This window comes from Fringilla coelebs (assembly GCF_963513975.1).
Source record: "Fringilla coelebs genome assembly, chromosome: 13".
Taxonomy (NCBI): domain Eukaryota; kingdom Metazoa; phylum Chordata; class Aves; order Passeriformes; family Fringillidae; genus Fringilla; species Fringilla coelebs.
Genome location: NC_140039.1, coordinates 8,250,467 through 8,274,893, shown reverse-complemented (window position 1 = coordinate 8,274,893; position 24,427 = coordinate 8,250,467). Strand labels below are relative to the sequence as shown.

The 24,427-nt window shown below is 61.7% G+C and overlaps 1 protein-coding gene across 2 annotated transcripts; it reads right to left on the bottom strand.

Annotated features, from left to right (window-relative positions):
* Positions 1-1,224: 1,224 nt before the first annotated feature.
* SEMA3F (semaphorin 3F) lies at positions 1,225-22,982 on the bottom strand. 2 transcript variants are annotated; one of them, XM_084214575.1, is made up of 19 exons: positions 22,851-22,982; positions 19,723-19,885; positions 11,224-11,384; positions 11,007-11,069; positions 10,465-10,584; positions 9,042-9,122; positions 6,950-7,043; positions 6,512-6,631; positions 5,396-5,535; positions 5,192-5,306; positions 4,936-5,005; positions 4,685-4,829; positions 4,347-4,569; positions 3,439-3,527; positions 3,069-3,110; positions 2,757-2,914; positions 2,612-2,679; positions 1,987-2,120; positions 1,225-1,913 (listed from the first exon to the last, which is right to left on the bottom strand). In XM_084214575.1, the coding sequence occupies exons 2-19, from the start codon at positions 19,832-19,834 to the stop codon at positions 1,503-1,505; spliced, it is 2,346 nt and encodes a 781-aa protein (XP_084070701.1). In that variant the 5' UTR covers positions 19,835-19,885; positions 22,851-22,982; the 3' UTR covers positions 1,225-1,502. The 2 variants fall into 2 exon arrangements, with proteins under 2 accessions (XP_084070701.1, XP_084070702.1); XM_084214576.1 differs by lacking the exon at positions 9,042-9,122 and having other exon boundaries at positions 1,226-1,913.
* Positions 22,983-24,427: the final 1,445 nt, after the last annotated feature.

The following is a 24,427-nucleotide window of genomic DNA, read 5'->3' as shown; positions in this document are numbered from 1 at the left end:
CCCTGCAGAACCATTTCTACTTCCCTGCCGCTGCTCCCCGTGCCACCAAGTACCACCAGCTCCTACTACCAAGCCCTAATGCCTCAGTAGTTCTCCTAGCCCTCCCAGTACCAACCTCCAGTGTGCCCAGTGCTACCTCTGATACAGCCCAGGACCTTCAGAACTAGCCCCAGTGCCTCCTGGAGCTACTCAGAGGAGCTTGGTGCCACCCCGGTATCAATCAAGGTGCTCCCAGTATCCTCCACTACCACCCTCAGTGCCCTCTGTTAAGTTTCTCCCCTGCTCCACGCTGCCAGTACCAGCTCCCAGTACCATATCCTGGTGCTCCAGAACTTTCCCCAGGGCCCCAGCACTCTCCCGGGCCCCCCGTAGTGACTTTGAGCGCTCCCAGTGCCTTCAGCAACACCCAGGGCTGGCACCAGACATCAGCCCAGGGTACCCCAACACCCAGCAGTGCCACCCACTACTGCCACTCCCCACAGCCCCTGTCCTGCCCCCCAGCACAGTGACACAGAGCTCCCCAGGGCCAGCCCCGGCAGGGCTCGGGGGATGTCGTGGTGGGGCCAGCCCGTCCCCTACAGAGCACACGCAGGCGCCCGCGTCTGTCCCAAAGCCAGCGTTTATTTGGGAGTGCCCCTGGCTGCAGCAGGAGCACTTACTCAGCCCGGGTCACTCCTGTGTTTGCCATGTACAGCTATTTACAGCCCTCCACACCCACCGGGGTGCCCAAAGAGGGTGGCTGATGGGCTGGGTGCCCCAAACACCTCGGGATGCCACTGTCACCAGGCACCAGCAGCTGCCCAAGGTTTTACACCAGCGTGGCCCCTTCTCTTTCCCTTCTGCATCCAACGACCCTGGGGACAAGCCCCCACTATTGCCTGAACACCTCAGTCCTACCTTGAGGTCCCATTTCACCCCTGCCAAGCCCCCAGGGAGGCGACAGAGCCCTTGCCCCTCCTCCTCAGCTTCCCTGGTGGTCTACAGCTTCCCCACAGAAAGCACTTGCTCCTCCATAGCCCTGTGGGGAAACAGGCACAAAACTATGATGGTCATGCCCAGCTTGCAGTGGACAGCCCTTGTCTGGCCCTGCCTCACCCTCCTGCCCTCCCCAGGGCATCATCCCCTCCCACACACGTCCATGCCCCAGCACAGTGCCATGCCCCAGCTGTGTGGGAGAGGGGCTGTGGTGACCCATGGTCCCTGCACAACAGGATCTGGGGGTCCCTGGCAGGGGGGAACACAGTGATGGTGGCTGCAGCCACCTCAGGGGTCCCTGCTCCTCCCTGGAGCTGGGAGGTGGGGGTAGCACCACCCCAGTGACTATGTACAGCCTACAAATAAATACCACCTCCCGTGGGAGGGGGAGCGCATGTGTCTGTGCGTGTGTGTGTGCGTGGATGTGTATATATATATATATATATATTTATTTATTTATAGATATTTTTAATATTAAAAGGGGGGAAAAATAGACCACTGTGCTAGCAAAGTCCCTGATGATGGTTTCATGTATGCCCATAGGTCTCTGGCTGGTGATTCCGGCGGTTCCGAGGCTTCTTCTGGTCCTGCTGCTCCTTGGCTTTGAGGCCAGCCAGCGGCTGCCGGGGGCTGGCGGCCGTGTGCCGCCAGTAGCCCTGGCAGTACTGGTCCAGGAGTCCCATTTCAGGCTGGCTGAGGAGCTGCAGCAGGTCCTGGTAGCGGGGGGTGGGGGCCCCCGGCAGGCCGGGGGGGGTCTCTGCCTGGACCAGCACGGTGTGCACGGCGCGGCTGCTGAGGACACGGAGCTGCACCCTGGTCACCGTGTGCTTGAAGTTGTTCTCGGTGGCGGTGCAGGAGTAGAGGCCGCTGTCGCTGAGCTGCAGGGCGCGCAGCAGCAAGCCCTGCTCCGTGCGCAGCACCCGGCCCTCCACGCGCAGCTGGGGGCACAGGGAGCACGGCTCAGCCGCTGGCCCCCGGCACCCCCGCGCCCCCAGCACCGCCCCGCCCTACCTCCTTCCGCCGGTCGCTGTTGTCCTTCTGCAGCAGCCACTTGATGCTGGCCTGGGGCGAGCGGGGCTGGCACTCCAGGAAGGCTGTGCTGCCCTCCACCCCGTACTGCACGGCCTCCACCGTGTTCTTGTTAGCTGCAGGGGGGCCATGGGCAGCCAGGTCACCCCCACCCCACTGCACTTCGCCCCTGCCCCCTCTGTCTCCAAGGGTGGGTGTCCATCCATCCATCCATCCATCCATCCATCCATCCATCCATCCATCCATCCATCCATTCATTCATCCCTCTATCCACGCATCCAAGTATTTTCAATCTCCTCCCCAATGTATCTGTCTGTCCATCCATCCATCCATCCATCCATCCATCCATCCATCCATCCATCCATCAACCGACCCATTCATCTGTGCTTGTTCTCATCCCCAATGTATCCACTCATCTGTGCTTATCTTCCTCCCTACAACTACCCACTCATCCACCCACCCACCCATTCATCCACATATCTTCCCATACATCTGCCCACAAAACCATCCACCCGCCAAGGAATCCCTGTGTCCCCAGTCAGCCCTGTGCCCTCAGCCTCCCCTCCCAGCTGCCCCATGCTGAAGGCCTTGCCCCAGCCCCCCTCACCATTGGAGTTGTAGCCGCGGCACTGCCGGATGGGGTTGCCGTGCCGGACGTCCTGCCGCCGGCTCCGCCTGCAGGGAAGCGGGAGCTGAGAGGGGGAGCCTGTGGCTGGGGGGTCCCTGCTGCCCCTCCCTGGCCCTCCCTGTACCTCTTGGAGGAGGCGGAGTAGCGGGTGCAGGCGCTGCCATCCCAGGCACAGTAGGGGTCCCGGGCCAGGCAGCAGTCAGCACAGGCTTCCCCGTACACGTCACAGCGGTGCAGCGCCAGGTGGGTCACGCCTACGGCCGAGGACACATACAGCTGTTGCTGTTGGGAACAAGGAGGACAGGCTGAGATACTGCCTCATCCCCACTACATTAGGGCCCCTGCAAACATCCTGATCAGGTGCTGTGGTGACACTGGCAGTGCCACTGCTGGGACAGGGATGGGATCTGCCCACCCAGCCTCTGCTATGACTCACCCTCTTGGAGGAGATGGTCATCGTCTTGATGGGGGCTGGCACCTGGATGAGAGCAGGAATGAAGAAGATGGAGGGATGACTGCTTGGACTGATGCTACAGCCCTGGGGTGGGCACCCAGACCCCCCACAGGCAGCTGGAGCAGGCAGGGGGGGATGTGAGTGGGCAGCAAGCAGGAGGACCAAAGCCTGGAGTCCCTCCAGAGCTGGCCAAGAGGTAGCTAGTGTCCCAAGGGACTGGGTGATGTCCCAAGGGACTGGGTGCTGTCCCAGGGAGTGACTGGTAACTCAAGGGGCTGGCTGGTGTCCCAGGGGGGTTGGTTGGCTGGGTCAAGAACACTCAGCAGAGGGTGGAGGACATGCAAGCCCTTACCTTGAACACTTCAATCTCCTCCAGCATGAGCTCCTCTGTCTCCATGTCATCCCGGGGGAGCACAATGACCTTCTGCACGGTGCCCCGATCTGCAAGACACCACAGTGCCCAGGTGCTCAGTGCTACCCTGGGCACCCATGCCCTCCCTGTCTGTGAAGGGCATCCCTGCTGAGCCTGTGGAATGGAAGGATCCCCCAGGCCCATCCCCATCTCTCTCCTGCTGTGGCAGTTAGCTATGTCTGGAGTGGAGTGTGCCAGCTCAGGTAACCAGTGTCTAGAGACTGCCATCAGAGTGCCAGAGAGTGCCCAGAGCAGCATGCAGACATGCACCAGGGCTAGAGAAGGACCAGGATGTATCATGGGTGCTCTGGGATGCACATCGAGAGCAGGGGAAGCACTGGCCTGGATGGTAGTGCCCCCAGGATGGGCATTGAGGTCTGGGAAGGACCGGGCTGGATGTCAGTGCCTCTGGGATGGGCAACTGGGCAGGAAAGGCACAAGGCTGGATGATGACGGGCTTAGCATGGGCAACAGGAATGGGTGGGTACTAAGATCAGGAAAGGATAAGGCTGGATGATGAGGCCCCTGGAACAAGCACCAGGACAGGGGGAGGACCAGGCTTCATGGTAGAATCCCGAGGATGGGAACATCATGCTGGATCGCTGGCTTCAGGGATAGGAGCTGGGCTAAGGGAAGGACCAGGCAGGACAGTAGGGTCAGTGGGATGGCATCAGGGAAAGAACAGTCTGGAGCCTCGAGGAGGGGCAGGGATCTCAGGGGGCCATTCTCAGCCCCCCACCCCGCTCTGGCAGTGGAGGGCACCGTGCTCTGGCCAGCCCTGGTGGTGCCCGTGCCCTCCGGGGCCGCGCCGGAGCATGCTGCGTTCCCGCGGTGCGCGGCGTGGGTACCTGTGCCCAGGAAAAGCACCTCATAGCGCCCGTCTGCCGCGTCCACCTGGTCCACGGCCACGGTGGTGAAGCGGTAGTTGACGTTGGTGCGCACCACCAGCGGCTGGCGGTGCGTGGGGTACACGGCGTGGTACATCAGCGGGTGCGCGCGCATGAAGTTGATCACTTCGTCGGGGTAGTCCTTGGTCGACTTCATGGATGGGGTGAAGGTCCCCCCAGGGCACTGTGGCACAAACATCACCAGGGCTTGGTGAGTTGGTGCCCGAGCACAGGTCGGAGGGTGCTGGCTGCCTGGCAGGCACTGGCTCACCCACGCGTGGTGCCCGGGCGGTACTTACGGTGCCTGGGCGGGGGTAGGGCATTTTTCCGGTGTAGGGCATCCACTGGTAGTTGGGTCCCTCCTTGTGGGCAAAGGGCCCATTGAAGACCATGCGGATGTCAGCCATCGAGTAGACACACACAGCAGAGCCTTTGAAGACCGACCTGGGGGCAAGGACCTGCTGCCACCCTTTGTCATGGCATTGCCAGGACACCCACCCAGCTGAGACCCCCTCCTCTCCTGCCCTGTGCCAGGAGGGTCAGCACTCACCCCGAAGCAGAGAACACAGCGTAGATAACAGGGTTCTTGGTGTCCTGAGTCTGCTGGATGAAGACGTCCTCTTGGGACAGAAAGATGGAGGCGTCACCATAGGGAAGGTAGGCAGGGACACCAGGGTACAGGCAGAGCAGTTACCCATGGAAGAGCAAGAGGCAGGGGGCAGCAGGGGTGTCCCCAGCTCTGCCCAGGGTGCCCCTCAAGCCTGCAGGGGTAGAGAAGGCTCCCATCCCTTTCCTCGCACACTCACGGAGCTCGTCGAAGTGCGTTTCAATTCCATCGGGTCCCGGCACAGAGCAGACGAGCCGGGCCTTCAGGAAGGTGCTCCACTTGTTCACGAGGCAGCAGTGGCCCCCGTCGTCATTCTGCAACAGCGAGACCCCTGTGCTCAGCCCTGCCTGTCCCCCTGCCCACCTCCTTGCCTGCTTCCCTGCCTCTCCTCTGCTACACCTACCAGGCAGATGCGCCCGATGCGGGAATAGACCCCAGGACTCAGTGGGGCATCGGCCGACTTCTCTCGGAAGAAGAAGTAGAGCTTGTCATCATTCCTCTCGCTGCTGTCAGGGATGAGCTGGGCATGGACAAAGGCTGGGTCTGGAATGGCACAGCACAGCATGGCACCATCAGCCAAGGGCACTGCTGCTCCATGCCATAGCAGGATGCTGAGTCCCTCTCTGCTGAAGCATCACCTCACTCCTGGAAAAGCACTGTCACAGAGTGAGAGCTACATCTCTGAGTGTCTCTTGTGATCTCTAATGCACCAGGAGAGGCTTGAAGCATCTCTGGGGCCCCTGGGAGCATTCCTGAGGTCCACAGGTTGAAGAGATACATCAGCTCTACAAGCAAGGTGGTGGGAACCAGTTTTCCCCAGGAAGGAACCACACAGCATGGAAGCTTCTCAGGAAGCTTTCCCTGCCATCCATCAGCCAGTGCCCAGGCTGTGCTGACAGCTCCCCCTCTTCGGGTTACCACCCCGCTGGCTCCCCAGCCCGGCAGGATCATCCCATCTGCTCTGCTCTGTTTACTCAGCTGCTGCCCTGCAGGCAGGGGCGCTCCGAGGGGGGCAAACGAACGTTCAGGGTCACCGACTGCAGGCGACACGGGTGACATCTCAGTGCTGCACAAACCTGTGCACTGACACCAGCAGAGCCAGCTCCATCTCTCACCAGCCTGCTCTTGCCGCCCAACAAAGCTCCAGGCATGTCTGTCACTGCCCCACACAGCTATCCCTGCTCTTGTGCGCCTTCCCATCCGTCCATCCATCCATCCATCCATCCATCCATCCATGATCAATTCATCCATCATCCATCCATCATCAATTAATCTATCCATCCATCCATGATCAATTCATCCATCATCCATCCATCCATCGTCAATTCATCTATCCATCATCAATCTATCCATCCATGATCAATTCATCCATCATCCATCATCCATCATCCATCCATCCATCCATCCTGGCTGCTGTCTCTGTTCTGGAGAAGGAGGCAGTATCCCATGACAGGTCTCACCTCTAGGCCTGGAGCCATGAGGTCCCCAGGGCACCTGGGCCAGCGTCACCTGAACTCACCATTGAGCCAGCGGGAGTTGTACTGGTCTGTCCTCATGGCTGTCTGCTTGCCCATGGTGCGGAAGATGGCTGCGTCCGTGCCCATGAAGTCGATGTACACACCAGCATAAAGCTCTTCATCTGCAGAGGGCAGAGGTCAGCCAGGCATCCCCACCTCATCCCATACACCCACCTTCTTCAACTGCCAGCCCCAGACCAGGCCAGTGGCTACCAGGCAACCAAGAGCCACCGCCTGTGACCATCCCAGAGTTCTGGAGGTTGGCACTGGTCTGTAACCACGATCCCCTCCTCTGCTGGGCCAGGTGCCTGGCCAGCTGAAGCAGGCAGTGGTGGCAGAGCAGGAACCCTGCTCCTGGTGAGAACACCTGTTCCATCCTGCCTGCATATTCCCTCTGCCCAGAGCAGGAAGCACTGGCTCCAGGGAGCCACAGGACTCACTTATTAATGCAGAGACAGTGTCTACTTTGGGGTCGTAGGAACACTTCCCCTTGCCTGACTCCAGCTTGTCTGGCTCCAGGTAGAAGATATAATCCTGGAGAAGGAAGCAAACAGAGCAGCTGGTTAGACTTTTACCCCTCCACTCATGTGACAGCTCCCAAACCCCACCAGGAGAGGCAGCCTCCTCCAGGATGGTGCACAGCAGCGAGGACAGATGTGGAAGGGGTCTGCAGGTCTCCTGAGAAAGCGAAGCTCCTGTGAGCGACTCCTCCAAAGATGCTGGGTTCTTCTCCATGCCCTCCACCACTTGGAGACTTGGCTGAGCCATCAGGCTGAAGTGGGGCATCCATCCCCCAGGTCTGGAAAAACATCCCCCTCTGATTGCCTCTTCACTCCAGCTAGCTGTGCTGCACATTGCCTCTTGCCCAGCAAAGTCACACAGTTCCAGCAGCTTCAGCAGGAAGGGTCTGGCCTGCAGCACAGCTCAGCACAGCTTGGCTGCTGGACCCGCTGCACTTCTCTTGCCAGGGGCCATTTTCCAGTGCTTTTCTCCACACAGTGAGATGCTGTGTCTGCTCCATGGGATGCCTCCATACTGTCACTTCTGCCTTCCTGTGGCCATCCCTGGCACCATCACACATTCCCAGCCAGGAGTGAGACCCACGCCACCTCTGGAGGCACGTTCAAAATCCTCTGCCAGGGCTGGCTGGGGGCACACAGGGACAGGCTGGCCCAGCCAGGTCACTCCTCACCCTAGCAGAGGGACCACCTTCAGCTGAGACAAAGCAGCAGCACAGAGCACCCACGAGAAGCCTGGGCATGGGGGGGACCTTAAGCAGCCAAACTGGGCAGATGCCCACTGACCCTGTGCCCTGGCTTTGGCACATGGGTGATAGACACAGTGACAGCCACCCTCCACTGAGAGGCCAGCAAGGTCTGGGTGGAGGGTGGGGGGCTGGGATCTCACAGCGGGCATCTCCCACTGGAGGGTTTGCGCACACCAGCTCCTCCTGGGGCACCCAGGCCCAGAGATGAACACAGCCATATTTCTCCATGTGCATTGCTGCACTGTGCAGTCTGTGCCACCATCACCATCACAGATGCCTCTGCCCAACACTGACCCTGCTCCTGAAGTGGGCAAACACCCCACATGGACATCCTCTCTCCCTCCAGCACAGCCCTGGCACTGGCTGCACCATCTCACCCTCCTGGTCAGGCAGCACAGGAGCCAGTGTGGTGCTGGCACTGCTGATCAGCTAAGGCACCTTGAAATGCACCAGAGCTGCCAGGAAGCACGTGCTGGCAGCCCCCAGGGTGCTCCTGCTGGGACACACACCCTCTGCCCAGCAACCTGAGGGGGCTAAAATGGGCACGGCCTTTTCCCAGCTGGCACTGGGGAACTGGCAGCAGGAGCTGCCCACAATCTGGGTGATGCTCACTGCCAAGCATCACCCTTTGCCCCCAAGCACCCGAGGAGCTGGGGGAGCCCCAGGCTGCACCAGGGTGCCCATGTTCCCCACGCTCCCCAGCCCATGCACTGACCCGTGTTAGTCCGGAGGGGAGAGGCTGGGGGGTGACACTGTCAGGGTGAGCTGCACACTGGGGTGCTCGCAGAAGCCGGGGATGCTGTCACCTCCCTGAGTGCACTTGACTGCCAGGATGACATAAGCCCCTCTTGGGGCAAGGTGAAGCAGCTTCTCAGTAATGTTTCTGTAGGCCCTACCCGAACACCTTCTGCACGTTACTTGGGCATCCTCCCCTGAATCATTCCAAGCCCTGTGGCTCTGCCGGCACATGGTCCCACTTCCAAAGGACACAGCAAGCCTGGAGTCAGGCAAAGTCAGCGGTGGGTGGAGAGCCACCATCCCTGACAGTGTCCCCCTTGGGGGGGATCCTACATGGACTGGGAGGAAGGAGTTAGTGAGAGAAGGAGAGCCGACGCCAGGCCGGTGGCCGGGAGATGCTGTGCTGGGAGGGAAGGGGGCCATCCCCAGGGGTCGAAGCATGCCAGTGGGATGAAGGAGCCCGCGGCTCTGGTGTGCCCCTGTGCCAGGTGGGCACGGCTGTGGCGGGCTCCCAGACCCGTTCCCACCTTGCTTTGTGCTGGTCTCGGGCTGAGGGGGCTGTCGGTGGAGCTGCTTTCCCGGCCTCCCGGCTGGCTCGGCGGGAACCCCTGGGGAAAAGGAGCAGGGCAGAGAGTTAGCGCCGGCAGGGGAAGGACCCCCAGGGCAGGGGTGAGCAGGGGACCCCAGGAGCTGGGGTGATGGATGCCCATTGAGCAGCAGCGCTGCTGTCCCCCTGCGTTCCTTCATGCTCCAGGCTGGGTTGGCCTCCAGCAGGAGCTTCTCCAGGATGGATCCTGCTCTCTCCTACAGAACTGGGGTGCCCTAGCATGGGGTAGGAGAGAGTGGAGAGATGGTTGCCCACAGCCAGTCAGGTTGGGCTCACACCTGGAGGCTCAAAAATGGCACCTGCCACCTTGCTCCTCCTGTGTTGATGAGCAATGCCTCAGCATCAAAGCTATCATCACCGTGGGTTCACTGAACATTTCCACACTGCCACTGACCCTGTTGGCCAACTAGTGCTGTCCTTGACTGCACTAGCACCCTAGGTCATCCTCATATGCTGCCACCCTCCAGTTCAGTCCCAATCCAATCCCAGTTTGGAATGGTCTGAGCAGTATCCACCTCTCTCAGTGCCCATGCCAGGTTTGGCGGCTCTGAGGCAGATGCCCGTCTTTCATTTCCAGCGCCGTGATCCTCCATCAGTTCGGCCTGGTGACTCCCTCTCCAGCCTCAGGAGAAGACACAGCCTGGGACCTGTCACTCCAGCACAGAGGGGACAGACACCTCACAGGGCTTAGGACACCTGGGATTCTCATGCTGCTACTTGCAGAGACCAGCTCCCTCCCAAGGCTGTCCTGAAAATGCTCCTCTGTCTGCCACACCTCCTGCCTGGCAGCATGCAGCTTTGATGCCACCCTCTCACTGCACGCTGTGGTCCTTGGTGCTGGGTGACATCCATCCAGGGATGTTCCTGACATGGCCACACGAGCTGGCACAATCCCTGCACGGCTTTCCCTGTGCAGCACCGGTGCTGGCATCCTTGGAATCTATGGTGAGGGGCTCAGCAGCCTGGCAGCAAGTGGGAAGCTGGGTTGACATGTCCCTCGTCCCAGTGGAGATCCAGCAGTGGCTGCAGCCAGCAGGGTGGGAGGGCACGTTGTGTGGAAGCTGCCATCAGAGTACAGCCAAGTTCCAGCGTGAAGAGAAGTCCTTGGTCTGTGGAGAAGGCTTGGCCCCTCTCAGCAGCACAACACTGTTAGCCATGGTCACACCCAGACTGCCCTTGCCCACAACCTTCAGTTCCCAACCTCCCCCAGCAGCCAGCAGAGCTGAGCCAAGCACCCACCCCACTGCAGTCCCCTGGTGGCTGTGCCAGCACCCCTGTGCCAGACAGCAGCTCAGCACCCCCGTGCCAGACAGCAGCTCAGCACCCATCCCTCCCGCCCTCACCTGGGCTTTGCGCCCGCGGTTGACGAAGGCACAGATGGGGTTGTAGGCGCCGGTGCCACACACGTAGAGGTGTGTCCGGTTCCAGGGCTGGATCAGGCGGATGAAGTTGCCGCACTCCCCCTGGGAAGCAGAGGAGAACGCATCAACCCAGGCACGGGGGCTGCAGACTGCCATGGGGCTGTGTTGGGGTGGGCATGGGATGGAACAGGTCATTGGATGGCACGTGGCACGGGACAGCATGGACCAGGGGTTGGCATGGGCCATGAGCCGGCAAGCCGGAGGGCCCAGCCCTGGCTGGTAGGAGGAAGCAGCATGGGGAGCTTGGCCTCCTTCTTGCCCAGAAAGCTCTCCAGGACCTGCCTGGCTGGAACAGAATGGGTGACAGGACACTGCAACGCCCTGGAGTGCCACCCCATCTCGTCACAGCTGTACATGCTAGGGAGTGGCTTTTCCAGAGTAGGATACAGGGACATAAATCCCACTCCAGTGCCAGGCACCAGCCCCACTCCACTACCAGAAGGGGGTTCATGGTGGTTACTCACATTACTGTTCTTGCCTGATAGGATGCACTCTTCAATCCTCTGCTGGGATGCGGGCCAATGGATCTGTGGAAACACCAACCCAGGGGAGACCAGGACTCCCACCTGGCCCCACCAGCACCAGCTATGCCCATCAAGCTCTTGCCCTGGCACCCAAAAAGTCCCCAAAGTGCCCCATTACCCCCTTCCACCTGCTCCCCCTGCCCTGCCCTGCCCTTACGATGAGGGGCTCGCGGTTGATGTCGTGCAGGTCCAGCGAGAGCACGTAGTCCTTGCTGCCCACGTACATGCGGTCGTGGTCCTCATCCTTCAGCAGGATGCGGTAGTCGCTGGAGTTGAGGAGGAAGTTGAAGAAGTGTGCTGTGCCCGTGGCCTTCAGCTCTACAGGGGGAAAGGGGAAGGTGTCAGTACGCCAGGGAGCTCAGTGTCATCCCTGAGTCCAAGCCTGGGCCCAGCTGGAGGACAGCCCGTGAGAGGAGGTGCCCACTTTCCACTCCATGAGCACCATGATACTGCCACCTCTATGCGGGACAAGGGACAATGACAGAGATGCTCATGGCCAGCTGGGACAACCAAGAGTGGCCAGAAGAGGAATCACCAGAACCTGGGCTTGGGAGATCCAGCACCCCACAGCAGGGAGTGGAGGTTGCCATTGAGATGGGGCAGGAGGCCGGAGCTCTCTGCCACCTCAGCCCAGAGACCACAGCTCTCAAAATTTCCAGTATCCTCCTGCCCTGTGACCCCATGTTCCAGCCAAGCCTCTGGCTCCTAGGATGGGAGAGCTGGGACCGCAGGGAACCAGCTCCAGGGGAGGGGATGAGCCTCTCCCCCGCCCCGCACACCCCATCCCCCCTTGGAAAGTTATTTTTAGTCTAAGTGTAGGAGCAAGGAGTGAAAGAGGATAATGAGGGTCATGAATATTCAGAAGTGCAACGAGGCAGCCAGATGGAAGGCAGAAGTGCTGCAGATGATGTGGGCCAGTGCCAAGAACCACGCAGCAGGGGCCAGGGCATGAGTAAGATAGAGCACTCTGCCCCAACAGGATACAATCTGTTCTGGAGGCCACCTCTTTGGAGATGCCACTCTTTGGAGGTGTCACTCCCCTTGGAGGTGTCACCCCCTTTGGATACCACCCCCAAATATCAGATGCCACCTCCATGGGATGACATCTGCCCTGGATGTCACCCCTTTGGATACCACTCCAAGCCATCAGATGCCATCCCCATAGGATGTCATCTTCCCCATATGCTTCCTTTTGGAGGTGCTGCTCTCTTAGGATGCCATCAACAGCCATTGGATGCCACCTCCACGTGATGCCATCAGCCTCTGAAGCCAACCCCTTTGGAGACGCCACGCTTTTAAAAGGTGTCACCCTCCTTGGATGCCACAAACAACAATCAGATGCCATCCTCAGCCATTGGATGTCACCCTCATGGGATGCCATCTGCCCCAGATGCCATATTCTTTGGCGTTGTCATCCTCTTTGGATGCCACCAACAGCCATTGGGTGCCACATCCATGATACACTGATCCAATGAGCACCCTCACCCTGTGGAGTGTGTCCCAGGAGGCACCAGCAGCAGCTCTGGGGACCCTTCCTGGGGAGGAGCAGAGCAGGGTCCTGCAGGTCAGTGTCAGGAAGCATCACACCGGCTTCCATGCAGCATGGGGCAGGGCTCCAGCAGCCAGCTTCCATTCCCAGCACCAGGCCAAGTGCCTGCAAATCCCCTGACCTCCTGGCTGCACAAGGGACTGGAATGTCCCACAGGTGCCCCAGGGTCCCTTCCCACCGAGGGCAGCCCCTCTGTCCCATGGCTGGCAGCTGTTGATGGTCCCCAGTGCTGCCCCTGTGCAGATCTGGACCCGCTCAGCCGCGGCAGCGAGGCCAGAGCGCGCACATGGAGTGGGAACCTCCAGGGCTGGCTGTGGGAAAGGGCGTCACGGGCTGTGACAGGAACCCCTCCTGGCTTGGGACCTGCCTGTCTGCCAGGGCTGGAGGGCGGGATGAGCACGGTGGGCATGTGCAAGGGCTGGAATTTGGGCTGCAAGCGGGGGAGCCGTGGCAGAGGTGCAGTGGAACAGTGCCAAGGATGGGGGGCCAGGCAGCCGCTCACCCACCCACCCACGGCAGGCTCCTCCTCCTGCCTGCCCCATCTGGGCTCCAGATGCTCCCTGTTGCTGGCGCTGGCTCTCATGCCACCCATGGCGTCCCCAGCCTGTCCTGTGACTGTGCCATGGCACGCTGGGTCTGCTCCCTGCCTGTCCTCTGTCCTGAAGCTGCCCCACTGGCCCATACATTGTGTGTGCGCAGGTGTGTGCACAGGTGTGTGCCCTATGCTCTGGGTGTGTGTAAAGTCGTGTGCCCCACACTCTGGGTGTGTGCTGGTGTGTGCCCCACACTCTGGGTGTGTAAAGTCGTGTGCCCCACACTCTGGGTGTGTACGGGTGCCTCCCTCAGTGCAATGCTGGTGTCAGTGGGGACCAGAGCTCGGGAGCCAGGAAAGGGCAGGGTGGCTCTGGCACTGAGTGACACAGGCAGAGCAGAAGAGCTCGTCCCCAGCTGCCAGTGATGGAATTGCATGCCCAGCCTTCCCACGCAGGACAGAGACACCTGGCCAGGCAGAGACAGGGATGGCAATTAAACTGGACAGGAGCCCCCATGCCAGGACAGCCCCTCACCTGTCATCCCTGCTAAGCCTGGGAATACCAGCACCAACAGCCCCAGGATCCTGGAGAGGGGGCACTGAGTGGTAGAGGGTTCCATGTCAGTGACAGCCCCAAACACCCCACACATCCATTAGGATGGGCGTCTCCAGGGCTTGGCAGGGGACAGGGCCAGTAGCACAAAGGGCCCTGGCCCCCCGCCGGGGTCTCCATTCAGCCCCCCACGGCCCAGCGATCAGAGGGGGCGCTCCCGAAGCAGGGCGGGGCCGGACCCGCTGCCCCGTAACGCCCTCTCCAAAGACAATGGTGGGGCAGCCAAGACCCTGCCACAACCTCTGACCTCCCAAACCTCCACCGCACTGCCTAATCCCCCAGTGTCACTGTGCCCCCAAAGCTGCCTCCAGCAGCCGTGGGGTGTCCCTGGGGATGGAGTGGGGCAGGGGCCCCGGCCGGGCTGCAGAAGCCCGCTCACCAGCCGATGCGCCCCAACGAGCAAATTCCCTTCTGCTTCGCCATTGCCAATCCCAGCACCGGCAGAGCTTCCCCGGCTGGCCGGGAGCCTAATCCTATTTTAATTGCAGAGCACCGGAGCCAGGAGCTGCTCGGCATCACAGCCAGGGTGGCCTCCGTGGGGACCGTCTCCTCACAACATTCCGCGGAGCCCCCAGCGAGCCCCCCGGGACTCGCCTGCCCGCAATCGTTTTGTGTCCTCGGGCGCTGAGCTGTAATTACCCCGCGCCCTCGAGTGATGCCGGCGGCCCGGAGCCCCAGGGCTGGCAACAAGGCGCGATGCTCTGCTTTGCCCGCGGCACCACCGCCCCACTGGATGCTCTGCAAAGCCAAATTCCTCCTGCAATGCCAATTTCGGGCTGCATTCCCAGCCCCGGCAGCTGTCCACCATTGCTGGCTGTCACCACTGGCCCCCATCGGGCAGGGGCGAGTGGTCCCTATTCATCACCCATTGGCACGGAGACCAGTGCTGATCTCCAAAGCAAAAGGGAGATTTTGGGGGTTCCCGATAAACCGCGCACCCCGTGGGACTCCTCACCCCACCTCAGTCCCCCAAACATCACCAGGGCACCCGCATGAAGAGTTAATGCCATTACGACCCGAGCGGGTCACCTCCCCAGGTGCACCATCACTGCATTCCCCAAAACCAATTACAGGCGCTCTCACCTAATTAGATTCTAATTATGGGCTTGTAGCGCATTCAACATAATTAGCATGTAAATTACACGGCGTGTTTATATTCAATAACCGCACTCCCGCCCCCCCCCCCACCACCCCCCCCCACCCCGGCTGGCGGAGGCAGCGCCTTTCGGGAGCCCTTTCTTTGCATGGGGAAGAATGAATTCACTTTAAATGCCGATGGAGAAGCCCAGCACTGATCCCAAGGGAGCCTGGCACAGCAGGGATAAATCCCATCTCTATCCTGCAGTGTTTTATCCCACAAATTTAAAAGCGTGCCCCAAATTTTGATTATGTTCCCTACTAATTTTTTTCCCTACTTGGAATTTGAGATGCAGCTTTTTGGGTTTGCGTCAGAGGGGTAGGATGGGGAGCAATGCCAGGAGAGGGATAGGGGGCTGGATGTGTCCCCTCTCGTGGTTAAAGCATTTGTTGTTATTGGGGCTGATCAAAGAGCTGGGTGGGTCGTCCGATGAAAGCAGAATTGCTTATTTGTTTGAGCGTCACTCCGCTACCCCTTGATGGGTTATTTATGATGTAATTAAGCTAATTACATGTAATAAGAGAGTTTCCGTGGCCCCCAGCCAAGCTCTTTTCCCATTTAACCGATTCACAGGTGGGAGGAAACCGAAGATGCCTTGCAGGGGCTCGGGAGATGAAATACCTCCCGTTCCCGCTTGCTGCCTTCCAGCCCCGACCATCTCCAGCCCCCCTGGAGCATCGCCCCGTGCCGGCACCCGCGGCAGAGGACGGACAGGTGCTGCCGCCGCCCGGCTCAAATCCCCCGGGATGAAAGAGGTGCCGGCCGGGTGCTCCCCGCAGCCATCGCAGCCCGGCCGGTTGGACGCAAGCCAAAAAACAATTAAAAAAATAAAAAGAAAACCCACATTTTTTTTTCAGCGGAAACCGCTGATTCATCGCCGGGCCAGCCCGCCCCAAGCGCTGGTGTGTGCGTGTGCCCCAAGGAGCAGCGCTGCGAGGGGGACCCCGTCCCCACCGAGCATCCCTGCGCAGTGGAGACCGGGCTCTTGGCTGAGTCGGGGGATGCTCCAGCAGCACGAAATCCCCTTCAGGAAAGAGCCTGGCTTCAGAAAAAAATACTTTAATCACCCCAAAAGCAGAGTGCTGAGCGGAGGTGCCCCAACCCACTGCTCTTTGGGCTCTTTTGTTTAATGTTTGGACATGATTTCTTTCCGCAGCCCCCGAGGGGAGGGCACGGTGCCGGGTGGAAACTGCGGCTGCTCCAGGCCCCTTGCTCTGTGCCCGAGCAGCTCTGGAGTGGGGAGAACACCCCTGCCAGGACCCCGGGAAGGGCCATGCTGTTCCATAAGGAGCATTGTTAATTTGAGGGATAACTAGCTTATTAGATATAGGCTTGGGGGGGCTGAAATTGCACAGGGTTTTTGGGGGAGGGAGGGTTTAAGGAGCTTATGGAGCTTCGCAGCCGGAGCCAGGGAGCTCAGCCCCAGCAGCAGCCGGTCCCAGCGGGTGGAGGGGCTCTGCCGCAGCCCCCCACTGTCCCAGCCAAGGAAATCCTCTTAGGGGTCACAGGGTTCAGCCCCGTGTCCCCGCCCCTTCGGGCACAGGAAAGGGGACTGTGGCATCCCCCTGACCTTTACGGGGTCTGAGGAGCAGCATGGGGCACTCCCGCCAGGGTGGCGACCAACAGTGCCAGTGTTCCCAGCACATTCCCAGCACTGGCTGTCCCTAAGCCCTTGGCCCTGCTCGCACCCCCTGTTTATCCCATCCTGCTGTCACCAAGCAGTGCCCACAGCTGCAGCAGCTTAGGAGGGCGCCTGGGTGGCCCCCAGGACATGGTCCCCTGTCCGGGCTCCTCTCCAGCCATCTGCCATCCCCTGGCCCGGATCAAGCATGCCGGCATCTCCTGGCCACCAGCAGAGGTGCCAGCGGGGTGGGAGGGGAAACTGAGGCACGAGGCAGGCAGGAGCGAGGCCATGCAGGGGGCTGGCAGTGGAGCCCAGAGGAGACTCCACGCTCAATTCATTCGTTTTAAAGTAATTTTTTTCCCCTGCAGGAACTGCCCTGCCTCTCACCCCGCCCCTCCCCGCCAGGGCTGCCCCCGGCTGGACCTCAGCCACAGCTTTTCCGAGAGGTGCCAGCACGGCTGTTCCCCTCGCTGCGGGAGCGGCTCCCGTTTGGAAGCCCCACGGAGAGCCGTGACCTCGAGGGCTTCCCGCCGTGATGCGGGGCCAGAGCCCACCCTTCCTTCCCGCACGCTTTTCCCACGCTGGACAGGGAGCAGGACACGGAGGGATGAATCACCATCATCACCATCACCTCCTGCATCCTCGTGGGGAATGGGCCAGCCTCTCTGGTGCCCGAGCCCCCGGCCCAGAGGAAGGCCCAGAGCAGAGGGGACCGCAGGATGTGTACAGCAGTGTGGGGAGTGAGTGAATTGTTAGCACGGAGATGATTAAAAATATCCACCCTATTTCTGGCCAGCACTGGGCTGGGATCTGGGAAGAGCTGTTGGCAAAAGGGAGCTGTGCCGGAGCCGCTCCCAGCACTGTTCTTTCCATGCTGGTCACCTTCCTCCTGCCGACACATGGACAGGAAAGCCTTGAGAGGAGGACAGACGTAAAGAGACCACGGGGGTGACGGGATGGGGGGAGGACTGACCCTGCCCAGCCCATCACCCTGCACCGGGGCACTGCAGCTCAGTTCCCACCCCTTTCCTATCACTTCAGTATTTTATAGATGTCTTTTTTCATGCACTCAGACGCCGGGGCTCCGTGGAGGATGACGCAGGCCCCGGGGAGCTGCGACAAACCCCTGGCGCGCGATAACAGCAAAGGCAAACAAACCCAGAGACGCTCCCGCAGCTGGCAGCGCTCCAGGCAGCACAGCCACCCGGCCAAGGCGCCGGGGGACACGCTTGGGGACATGGTGGCTCCTTCCCCAGCAGCCTGGCCACAAGGCCACCTCGATCCCACCCTGGCATTGGGATGCTGTAGCCAGAGGGATGCTGTGCTAGAGACCTGCACCCCAGCCCAGCAGCTGTGGCTGCACAAACGGCCACCAGGTCCCCTGTGGCAGCACAGCCTTCCTGACAGCAGAGCCCAGCCCAACTCATCACACCAATGTCCCCCAGCCCAGACACATCACACCCAACCCCACTGTCGGCAGCTGCACTGGGAGTTTTGGGGCCAGGCATTTGGGTATCACCCCTGCCTCTAGAGGCAAGAAAAGGGGCTGGACCATCCACCACGTGCCACTGTCACCCCATATCTCATCGTTCTCTGGCTTCAGGGAGGCTGCACACAGATGATCAACTCAGGAAGCTGTTTGGTGTGTGGCTCCCAGCAGGCCCTCGAGGAACACCCTGGGAGAATTCTCCACCACTGCCACCCTTGTCAGAATACAGGCAGGAAAGAGGCGAGTGGCACCCCTTCCCAACCCCAATGTGCTTGAATCCAGCACACCGCTGGCATTCCTTCTGCATATGCCAGTGCAAATCAGCCCTTCTCCCACCACAAATCCCCCCTCTAGACAGTGAAAGCAGGGGGAGCCCTGCCACACCACCTCAGGCAGGAGGGAGAAGGACTGCAGATCCTGAGCACAGCCAGGAACTACAGCTCCAACCAGCTGGGGCCAAAATAAACCAACCCCAAACCAGCCCCTAACTTGTAGCACAGCAAGCTTAACCATGCCTATCCAGAATTAATCTCCCTCCTGGAGCACACCGTGGCAGTGGGCACCAGGGCCAGCTGGGACTTTGCTGGAGCCTCCCCTCCCCACAGCTGTGAGGAAAGGTGTTTTAAGCCAAGGTGGAGAAGCATCTGTACAGCAGCTAAAGTGCCCCAGCAGCCCCCCAAACCCTCCAAAAATGCTGTTTGGAGAGGAAAGTGGCGCCTGCCTCTGGGGAGGAACTTGCTCACTGTTTTCCAGCCTGGACTTGTCCCCAGACTCTTCATACCAGCCATTTTTTCTGTCAAGACCAGCCTGTAACACCCATGGCTATTGCTGCTTCACCGCGTTTGCCGTCAGCCCCCCCGGCCCCTCCTGCCTGGCTCTGCTGTGCTCACCATCAGTTCTGCCACCACATCCCTGGGCTCACAGGTTCAATAGGTGACCAGAGGGCAAAGGCACAGTGGGACAGCAAAGAAGGGCACAGGCAGCACAGCCCCAGCTCTCCCACAGACCCCAAGGGGAGGCAGACGTGAGACTCCTCGTGTCTGTCACCTCCTGACACACATCCAAGCAGGCAAGCCCCCAGCAGGAACAATTTCCGTTCCGCTCCTCAAGGTTTGCAGCCCCGGGACCTGCCTCATCAGCCTCAGCCCGGCCTGCTCAGCAACCTCAAAACATGAGATCAAGACAAACCTCTCCGCCAAGGTGCACCCCAAAGCTGACCCAGGGGTCCCCCCACAGCTCCTAGAGTGGCTGGGTGGGCTAAGCAGCCCCGGTATGAAAGGGTTAAGCCCCTTCCCCCCACCCAGCACCCTCCCCTCCTGCCTCTCCCGGCTCCCTGCCAGCTCCCAGGCGTTAATACCAGCTGGGGGGGTCGGGGCGGCGTCAAGCTGCTGTCTGGAATCGGGGTGCTGCTGGGGGGGCTTCCTGCACCTCAGCACCCAGCTTTGCCAGATGGAGGGAGCCACCCACCCACAACAGGAAGCAGACTGGGGGGACTAGGCAGGCTACCAGCCCCCCAGGACTGCATGTGCTGGTGCAGATCGGGAACTCAGCCACACCTGAATATGGATCCCCATGGAGATTTCTGAGGGTGCAGATCGCTGATGCCCCCTGAACAAGGAGGAGGAGGAGAAGGAGCCTGTACTGGGGTGCCCGTGGCTTCCTCCATCTTGGGGTCCCACCCTGCCCCCGACTCCAACAACCAGACTCTTACCTTTGAAGGAGAGCTGCACCCTGGGGGTAGCGAAGCCGTGGTCTTTGGGATGGGCAGCCCGCCAGCCCAGAGTCAGCAGGGTGGCCCAGAGCAGGACACCGACCACGGGCATGGTGGGCACGCTCTGGGCGCCGAGACCGAGGGCAGTCCGGGGGAGCCGAGCCTGCCAAGGAGGGCACACGGGGAGGGATGTCAGTTCACTGCACCCACCACCCCCTGAGGGGTACAAGCCCCACATCCCGCTCTCCATCACCGCTGGCACGCAGCATCCTCTGGGGAGGAGTGGGGGCCAGCCCGGGAGGCTGAACCCCGCTCTGCAGACTGGGGGGCAGGGGGCACAAATCGGGGGGCCACAGCCTCACCTCCCTGGTGAGCACGCAGGGCGAGGCAAGCGCGGCGAGAGCCGCTGCAGCACCCTCCTCCACCCCAGCTGGTGAGCCTTGGCCAGGTGAGGAGCATCCCTCCACCCCTCCTCACCCCCCCTCCTCAGCTGCAGCATCCCCAGCCCCCCACTGGGCTGGCTTTCCCTGCCCCGGCACCCAAAGGGGTCCCACTCCCAGCCCTTGCCTCCCCACCTCTCCTCCCAGCCCCCAGCAAAGCCACAGCAAGCAGAGCTGGGATCAAATCTTTCCAACATGAAGGAAATCTGGACTTCATTATTCCAAGAACGTACAAAAAAAAAAAAAAAAAGGATTTTTTTTTCATAAATAAAAGAGGAAGAAAAAGAAGAGGGGAAAAAAAAAGCCCTGCCTGTGTGCCAGGCAGCTGGACTCCCTGGGGCTCCGGCACTGAGCGGAGTCCGCCAAGCTGCCTCCAGCAAGCCACACACGCACCCCGGCACGGCACGGGGCACGGTGCCCCCCGCGCACCCCACAGCCCTTCCTGGACACACCATCCCCTGGGTCAGGCCCCTCTCCGGAGGCAGCACCCTCCTGGGGGAGTCCAGGGCACTCCAGGCAGGATTTGGGAGGAGGCCAGCAGTGGGAAGCCCCTCGTGTCCCCAGGGAGCTGCACGCCTGGGTGGGATGCACTGTGCCACAGCACCCGGGTGGGCTCAGGCACGTGGGGAGCATCCAGCCAGCCCAGCCACAGGGGGTCAGCTCTGCGGGAATGGGGGTCCCACCGTGACACCCCAGTGAAGCCATGCCCTCCAGGGCTCTGCCAGCTGCCTCCACACAGTCCCACAGGGGACAGGCACACCCAAAGGAGCTGGACGGATGGCTGGGAACCTTTTGGGGCGCCCCGGGGAGAGATGCTGAGCTGCAAGGGGGGCAATCCCGCACCCCACCCGGGTGGTCTGGCTGGCCTCTCCTGCAGTGTACAGCACCCACACCGCCAGCCCCAGCCCCAAGCAGGGAAAGGGCAGCAGCACTGTCACCAGCAGTAGGGCAAGTCCCCGAGTGCGGTGGCACTGCTGCTCCCTACGGCTGTGTATTTTTTTCCTCCTTCTTGCCTTCAGGGTCAGTAAATATTTCAATTTGCTCCTCTGTCCCTGAGCACACCCAGCTCTGCTCCATTGTACTGGTATTCGGTCCCTTTACAGGCTGCCTTTCCCCTTCTCCCACCCATTCCCAGGCTCTGCCCTTCCCATCAGCGCCAGGCCGGGACAGCCTGCACCCCCAATTCCTCCACCAGCCAAAACTCCAGTTGGTTGCAGTTAAATAACCCCCCTCCATCCAAACCTTCCCCCTCTCCCCAGCAGCTTTAGGAAATAATTCTGGCAAATCCTACTATTGCATTTGGATGGAGCGGCGTACGCGTCAGAGACAGGGAGCGAGATGGCAAACAAAGGAAAAGAGGGAGAGGAGGGGAGCGCAGCGAGCGCAGGGCGAGGAGAGGGGAAAGGGCCGGCGGTGAGTGGGGGGCACACAGACCCGGCTGGGAAAGGCAAATTCCAAGGAAGCAAAAAAGGGAAACGGGCCGCTGGAGTGTACCTTGGCCAGGAAATGTCCATTTCCAGGGTCATCTGCACTCGGGGGAAACGGAGAACTCCAGGGGAGAGCGGCCACATTCCTGCCCTCCAGCCCCCGGGCTGTCTGGGCTTGGAGGAGTTTTTTAGCAATTAAAGTTTGGCCATTGCTTGTGCTGCCGCAGGAAGATCAAAATCCCACTCGGCTTTATCCCCCCTTCCCCAGGCTGGTCAGCCCAGCGCCGCCGAGCCCAAGCAATTGGGGAAAGGTTTTCTCGTCTGGAACGGGGACTCCTTTTGGGGATCGAAACCCCAAAGAGGGCTCAGGGGATGCCTCGGGAGAAGCCCGGGGGGACCCAAGGGTAGAGCTGCCTGCACGCCTGCTCCCCGTGGCCTCGGGAGAGAGCAGGAAACATTTTGGGAGGGAAAAGCAATAGAGGCAGGATAGGCAGTGGGAGGGGAGCCTGGCCCACCTCCGGCCACGGCGCGCGATGCCATCAGTGGGAAGGGGGGGAAAATAGGGGGGAAAAAAAATAACATAACATAATACAATAACGCTAAATGCCCAGCGCGGCCCCGCGCACACGAGAAATAACTTTGCACAACTTTGCGCTCTGGCACGCCTGGCCTGTCCCCAGGGAGCGCCGGCTGTCCCCTGCGCCCCCCGACCGGGCGTCCTCCGCGCAGCCCCAGCGCGCCGGGGCGCGGGCTCCTGCCGGGGCTCGGCGTCCCACCGGGGCGGGCTCCGCCAGCCTGCTCAGGGTGCCGGGCGTTCTCCGGCGTCTGTCTCTCCGTGTGTCTCCCCCGGCACCCCCTCCCTGGGCACCCGCTCGCCGCCGAGCCCTGCCGCAAGCCCCGTGCCCCGGGAGCTCCCTACCAGCCCCCGTCCCCTGCGACAGTCCCTCCGCCCCGAGCGAGACCGGGGCGCGCCCGCCCAGCCGCGGCTCCCGGGAGCAGGGGGACCGGCAGGTCCCCCCACCTCGGTATAACCCCGCTGCGAGGCGGGGAGCGGGGGTCCCCAACGCACCCGGCGCCGCCGCCGGCTCGGGGATGGGGTCCCAGCGCCTCACCGCCGGCAGCAGCCCAAGCCCCACCTGCCCACTTCACCGGCAAGTTGCGGCGGGGGGGGACCCACACGCGCGAGTTCCGAGCGGCGGAAAGTTTTCCCGGGGCGCCCCCCGCGCCGGGCATCCGCTCCGCCGCCCGCCGCCGCTCTTACCTCCGCGGGGGTCCCGGCGGCGGCCGGGCGCTGAGGAGGGCGGCGGGGCTCAGCGCCGCGCCGGGGTCCCGCGGCCCCCCGCCATCTCTCGGCCGCGACTGCCGCCGCGGCCCCGGCCCGTGAGCGCCGGGCGGGGCGGGGCGGGCACCGGGCGGGGCCCGGCCCCCACTGGGCCCCGTTGCGGGCCCGCCGCGGGGGGCGTCCCTCGCATGGACGCGCCCCCGGCCCCTCCCACCGCCCCGGGCCGCAGGTTCGAGCCCCGGCGCCGCCCCCGCCGCTCACCTCCTGCTCCGGCCCTTTGTTGCGGGGTGCAGGCGGTGCCCCGCCGCGCCGTGTCTGCCCGCCGGTGGCTCGCCGCACCTCCACAGCCCACCACTCTCCCGCCGGTCCCGGGAAGGAGGCGGATAAATAAGTGCCGTCCCTCCTTTGTCTGCCGCGGCGGGGGGCGGCCCGGGGCGGCGGGGTCTGCGGGGAGCCGAGCCCCGGCGAGTCGGCGGCTTTGTGAGAGCTCCGGCTCCGCTAAGAAACCAAAAGCGTCTCCCAGACACGACATCTCCAAATGCCGGGAGTGGGGCGCCGTCCCTAGCCCCACCTTGCTCATTCTGCCGCCCCCACCCCGGGTACCCCCACAGGTGACCCCCAGCCCTCAGCCCGGGGCAGGCGGGTGACCCCTGCCCGCTCTGGTTGCGCAGCATCCCGCGGCCCTGGGGCCTGCTGGCACCTGGGGGATCCCAGCTCAGTACCTGTGCCTGGCATCCAGGATCTGCTGCTTCCTGGCTATCCCTTCCTGGGACCATTCCCTCCTGGGCTGGCACTGGGTGATCCCTGCCCAGCACCTTCCCCCCTGCACACCCAAGGCAATGACTGGCAGGTGCTGTGCGGCTGAGCTCTGTAGCTCTGCTCTGGTCCTTCCTGCCTCTGGTCCTTCCTGGGGCACTGCCTCTGGTCCTTCCTGGGGCACTTGGAGTCCCCCAAATGCCAGGCATGTGTCTCAGTTCCCCTGCTCGGTTTCTGCCAAGCTGGCGGCGTCTGTCAGAGCCTCCTCAGCCAGATATGGGTACAATCCCCTGCAAGCACCACAGGGCTTGTCCCCATGCCCCCCAGTCCCAACAGGACCTTCCCCCTTGGCCTAAGAGGACCCATGCAGAGGTTTGCAGCTTCTCCTTCTGCTTACCTGCTCCCACAAGTGGTAATGCGGCGTTAAGGATGCTGAAAAACTACAATGATGCGTGCTGGAGCAGAAGGTGCCCTGATCTAAGACCCGTCATTTCCTCTGAGCCAAGCCTTCTTGCATAGGAGCAGGGCAGGGGGAGCCAAGGCATTCCTGCACAAAGACCAGGGAATGGAGAGCAGTAGCCATCCACAAGCAGACACTGCTGCTGGAAAAACTCCTCCCCTGAGCACAGACCCCTGCTCTGTCCCAGTGCCCCTCCATTCCCCTAGGTACCCCACAGGAAGAGGGGAAAGTTTGCAGGGCAGGGTTTCCACCCCGGCAGGGTCACCTTGTCACCCAGGCACTGCTGCTGCTTGAGGAGGAGGCAGAGAGGGTGTCTGCTCCCCGCCCCACTGTGATCTGC

Excerpts from the sequence above, each read along its gene's own strand:
- SEMA3F (XM_084214575.1), bottom strand. The coding sequence starts at position 19,834 with ATGCCCGTGGTCGGTGTCCTGCTCTGGGCCACCCTGCTGACTCTGGGC. Across the intron at positions 11,385-19,722 it reads GGTGCAGCTCTCCTTCAAAG|AGCTGAAGGCCACGGGCACA; the intron begins GTAAGAGTCTGG and ends TTCCCCCTGTAG. Across the intron at positions 7,044-9,041 it reads CGAGACCAGCACAAAGCAAG|GATTATATCTTCTACCTGGA; the intron begins GTGGGAACGGGT and ends TTCCTTCTCCAG.